The 5,341-nt window shown below is 35.3% G+C and overlaps 1 protein-coding gene across 1 annotated transcript; it reads left to right on the top strand.

Annotated features, from left to right (window-relative positions):
• The first annotated feature begins 1,334 nt into the window (after positions 1–1,334).
• LOC112942008 (calcineurin B-like protein 7) lies at positions 1,335–3,258 on the top strand. Its single transcript, XM_026032543.2, has 8 exons — positions 1,335–1,419; positions 1,705–1,787; positions 1,866–1,925; positions 2,009–2,117; positions 2,204–2,256; positions 2,650–2,730; positions 2,970–3,082; positions 3,183–3,258. Exons 1-8 carry the CDS (start codon positions 1,335–1,337, stop codon positions 3,256–3,258), a joined length of 660 nt encoding a protein of 219 aa, XP_025888328.1.
• Positions 3,259–5,341: the final 2,083 nt, after the last annotated feature.

Genomic DNA, 5,341 nt, shown 5'->3' with positions numbered 1-5,341 from the left:
TATTTGTTTGTTGTTGCCAGTCTGCCTAGCATACAAACTTTCAAGATGTTCTCGTAGAGTTTGAGCATGTGTCTTCGGAGAAATATAGTTCAACACATTCTCGTCGATCCATTGCCTAATGAATACACAAACTTGTCTGTGCAACAGATTCCACTCTTCATCTGTTTTATTATCAGGCTTTACAGTGGTAAATACTGGTTTGTAAATTTTTTTAACATAAAACAGATCTTCCATTTTCCCTTTCCAAATGACATAATTAACACTATTCAAAGTAATCATTCTACCTGTGTTGGTTTCATCGTTTTGCCCAAAAAAAATATTGTTATCGCAAATCAAAGTTAATCTTTTCTGACATGGAAGTTCAGACTATGTTGCAACCACATAGCATACTCAGATAAAATCTTTGCTCTGATACCAGTTTGTTGAGAAAACGTTGATAAACACAAAAATATATATGGTAAAAGTAATGGAAATAAAACGGGAAAAATGACGACACCAAGTTAGAGAGAAAAAATCATTTTGAGAGCAAACTGAGGTATTTCATAGACTATACAAGAAAAATAGTCTGTGAAGAAAAATAAAGTGTGAACAATATCTTAGTAAGATGGAAACCAAAAGAGTTTTGTTTATTTTGAGTGTGGAGTAGTCCTTTTGAGTATTGTATACATGACTACACAGGGTAAAATTCCTTACTATAGTGATATCAGTTGCTCCTCTTGACCCGTAATTTTTCCCTTATTTAGACGGGTTTCCACGTAAAATTCTTGGTGTCATTATTTTTTCCCATTTTATTTCAATTACTTTTACCATTTATATTTTTGTGTTTATACTTTTACCATATATATTTTTGTATTACAAATATTTTTATAATCATGGTATCATCTAGGTCAGCTTTTGAATATAACTCTAATAATTTTATACATATACTTTTTATCTAGCTTACAGATACAAGTAATTTATTTTCTACTTTCATGTTTGTGCGTTTGTGCGGTTTGTGCGATTATACGATATTCCCTTAAATATCCTGTTTGAATTAGCTTTTCGCTTATCACTTATAGGCCAAAAGTTATATGTTATAACTTTTGACTTATTTTTATTATTTTCGTGTAGAATCAAATGTCGTTCAAAAATACTCTACCTCTATGAGGTAATAACAAAGTTTGAGCTCTTTCTCCCTTAGGTCACACATAGTGCATATCCAAATTAGTTGGGAGAGTGGATATCGGATACCATATGATTATACTAAAAAAAAGGATATGGAAGCATCAGTATTTAACTTTTTTCCCGTTGCATAATTGTGACAGATGTGGTTCTTTTTAGTCCTCAACTGGATTATGCATTCTCTTAAGGGCTGTTTTTGTTTGAAGAAAAGTAGACATCTGCTTGAGACCCATGATACTCTTGCTTCGGAAACTTGTTGTGAGTTAAGAAGGCCCTCTATAAATCTGAATTAGTGTTAAATATTTTTTAAATAATGATGAGTATATATAATGGAGAATATATATATATATATATATATATATATATTGATATCTATGGTAATGTGTTATGCTTTACTCGAGACTATGGTGTCCCTCTACCTTCACTAGGTAGGGACCCCATTTGTGAGATTACATTACATTCCCTACCCCATTTGTGAGATTACATTACATTGTTGGATATGTTATTGTAGTTGTTTATTTTAAGGTGTAATATTGGATGCAGTTAGTGTGAATGATGTGGAGGCCTTATATATTCTATACAAGAGACTAAGCAGATCAATAATTGATGATGGTCTTATTCATAAGGTATGAAAATAATTAATTAAGAAGTAAGCACTAGTTTTGTGATGCAATTAATAAGTAATGTAGTTGAAATATATGCAGGAAGTGTTTGTGCAAGCACTTTTCAGCTGCAGCCACAGGCAGAATCTTTTTGCAGATAGAGTAAGTAATTCATAGTGGCTTCATCACCCTCCACCCGACCCTACCCAACCCCCGGATATATAATTCATTCCTTATTGTTGCAGTTGTTTGACGTATTTGATGTTAAGCGTAATGGAATTATTGAATTTGGAGAATTTGTTCGATCACTTAGCATATTCCATCCAAAGGCTCCTCAACAAGACAAAATCACATGTACGAAGTACGATATATTGCTACATGTCTAAAACATACAGTACTCCCTGCTCACTTTAAAATATATTCTTGTGGAATGTATGCAGTTGCATTTAAAGTGTATGACTTGAAGAACACCGGATACATAGAACGCGATGAGGTAAACAATTGTCTCAACTCTGAACTATCATGTCACTTTTGTTTCTTTAATCTGAGTTCACATTCTTCGTGTACTACATAATAGACGGGTTTAACATAAAAGAAATTAGATCGATAAGTGTTGCTTAATGTGTGGTATATATATATATATATGTGTGTGTGTGTGTGTGTGTGTGTGTGTGTGCGCGTGTGTGTGTGTGTAAATTAGAATTCAAAAAAGGGTCAAAGTTGTCCTTGAACTTAGTAAAATGGTTTTAATTTACTTTAGTTGAGATTTACCTTTGCCATCATCAAATGGATTAGATTTGCCCATATTTTGACTAAACATGCAGAGAAAAACAGGTCAAAACTATCGTTTAACTAATGTAAAATGGACGTATATATAATGTTGTAGGTGAAGGACATGGTATTGGCTATCCTCGAAGAGTCAAAATTGACACTAGCAAATGACACCATTGAAGCAATGGTCCATAAGGTAAACAAAAAAATACTCCTATGCATTTCATAGATTGCTATATATAGTATGATTAGTGCAGACATGGGGGTTTATGGGTTCGGACGAACCTGATAGCTTTTATGTAGACCCTCCTCATATTTGTAGTAGAAAATTAAGAAATAACTTTTATACTCCTAAAAAACCTGATTGACAACAACTCAATGATAAGGAAGGGGAAGGAAAATTAGAACCTCTAAACTCACTACGCTTATGTGCAGACTATTGAAGAAGCAGATCTAAATGGTGATGGACGGATTGATCCAAAGGAGTGGAAGGAATTAGTAAGGAGATATCCTTCTTTAATAAATAATATGACCCTCCCATACTTAGAGTGAGTGAGTTATATTTTTAGGAGTAATTCTCAAGTTCTAATAATTTGGATGATGAACGTACTCTAATTAATACTCTTTATCTAATTCAATGGCCGGCAGGGAAGTAACTGTACTATTTCCATGCTTTGTCATTACAAGTAAAGTTCGAGACTCACAATTGGTATTTGGAAACTGATCCATCCCTACAAACAATTATCGATCATCAACAATTCTAGAGATTGTTCTTCTTTTTGATATTATATGGTTGTTTGATAAACTCATAATCCTGTCATTATATCTATTTTATTTTACCATTCTGACAAAATATTTTGGCGTTAGAGTCTTAAAACATGTGAATCTGGAAGGGCTCATTGTTTATGTATTAATTGCTAAGTTTAATCCAATATAACGTATTGATTTCATTTTAATTTTTATCCAAATAGGTTGTTTATAAACTATTTGGTTTATTATAGCGAAAATTATGTTGAAGTATTTAAGTAGTTATAGCTTAAACTGGTTAATTATGTAATTTGTATAGTAGTCAGCTCATGTGAGTTGTTAGTCAGTTAGAATATTATTAGCTTGTTAGGAGCAGTTACAAATTTAACTTCATATTATATGTACATATATATACTCCACTTGTGGTAGATAATTCAATACAATTTTCATTTTTTACAAATTACATCTTCATTCTCCCAATAATGGAGTCGATTTGTACCGCCCCGCAAGGTGTTATATTAAATTCCAACAATTTCAGCACCTTCGTGAACGTAGCGGAATCATATTGCGATACAGAGGGTCTGAAACACATACCAATTTCAGTTCAACCTTTGAGGATTGTTTGGAGACTAAGATGAACAATTAATGCTCACCATGCCAAGCCAAGAATTTCCCCCAAGGCAGGGACAAAAGCTAATGGGGCAGTTTCCATTTTTGGAAATAAAGTAGAAAGCTTTCTTACCTATTTTTTAACTTTTATTAAGGTTTCCTTTTTAGCATTTCTTTTGGGACTTTGCTCCTACACATTTTGGCTTGCTTATATGAACCTTGTATAGAGTTTTTAGGGATTATTCTTGTAAAAGACTTGGAGAAATACATATAAAAAATTGGCAATTGCCTCCCAACTTAGCCTTCCAATTTTGCCTTTGTTTGTTTGTTTTGTGTGGACAGTTTTGATTGCCTTGCTGCTGCCTCATTATATAATTGTTTGGTTGTCAAGATTGAGCATTTGTAGAGCTATGGAAGCCCTCACTAGCTGTCCCACAAGTTTGAGAAAATAGCCAGTGACAAGTGGTATCAGAGCCTTGGTTAAGCATGACGTCAAAGTCCCAATGGAACGAGGAGGCTGTCCAAGAGAAGGAGCTAAAAGTTCGGAGGGACATTGCCAAGAAAAGTGACAAGAGTAAGGTAAGAGACCCTTCTTGTAACCCTTCTATTAGTTGTAGAGTTGCTGGGGAAGAGGGGGAAGGGTCAGACACCAGCCAACTGGATGAAAAGATTATCAGAGTGGAGGCGGGGTTGTCGGCCCTAAATAGACGTATTGTTGTTTGAGAATCTTAGTTTTCTTGAATTTGTAGCTCTTGAAGGTTTGGATGATGTCAAGAACAACCTAGTTGAGCTTGAGGAAGTTCATAAAGAGGGTTTGACAACCTCGAACTCATGCTCACCGAGACTCTCTCCTCCCTTCACAGAGAGTTTGAAGAACTTAAACGGCAGGTTGATGAGGCTGCTGAAGCGGAGGTTGCTACTCCCGTGATTGTATGTGAGACACGTATTGAGGCTCCCAAACCCAAAGAATTTCGTGGGGAAAGGAGTGCTCAAGATGTTGAAAATTTTCTATGGCAAATGGATGCCTACTTTGAGCACGTAAATATGCATAGTGAGGCTGCCAAAATCAGAATGGCTATCATGTATTTAACTGATACGGTAATGTTGTGGTGGCGGGAAAGAAGGCGGACATAAACAGGGGGTTTGTTCTATTGATGACTGGGAGCAGTTCAAGGAAGAACGCAAGCGTCAGTTTTTACCTGCAGAAGGTTGTCCATGAGGCCCGTCGGAGGTTGAGGGAGTTGAAACAAACTTCCTCTATTCAGGATTATGTGAAAGAGTTCACGAAGTTTACACTCCAAATTTCGAGCTTGACAAGTGATGACTTGCTGTTTTATTTCTTGGATGGACTCCAAAACTAGGCCAAACAAGAACTCCAATGGCGTCAAGTCCACGACGTGGACAAACCGATAGTAGTGGCAGAATTGCTCAATGAATTCTGGGCAGATGCG

This window comes from Solanum lycopersicum, chromosome 8 (assembly GCF_036512215.1).
Source record: "Solanum lycopersicum chromosome 8, SLM_r2.1".
In the NCBI taxonomy this organism is placed as follows: domain Eukaryota; kingdom Viridiplantae; phylum Streptophyta; class Magnoliopsida; order Solanales; family Solanaceae; genus Solanum; species Solanum lycopersicum.
Note: the sequence above shows the minus strand (reverse complement) of the source record. Positions and strands in the feature narration are given on the sequence as shown.

What these genes read in the sequence shown, in the direction of transcription:
- LOC112942008 (XM_026032543.2), top strand. Translation starts at nt 1,335, where the DNA reads ATGCATTCTCTTAAGGGCTGTTTTTGTTTGAAGAAAAGTAGACATCTG. An exon ending in TCTTGCTTCGGAAACTTGTT is followed by an intron (nt 1,420 to 1,704) that starts GTGAGTTAAGAA and finishes TATTGGATGCAG; the next exon opens with TTAGTGTGAATGATGTGGAG. An exon ending in ATGATGGTCTTATTCATAAG is followed by an intron (nt 1,788 to 1,865) that starts GTATGAAAATAA and finishes AAATATATGCAG; the next exon opens with GAAGTGTTTGTGCAAGCACT.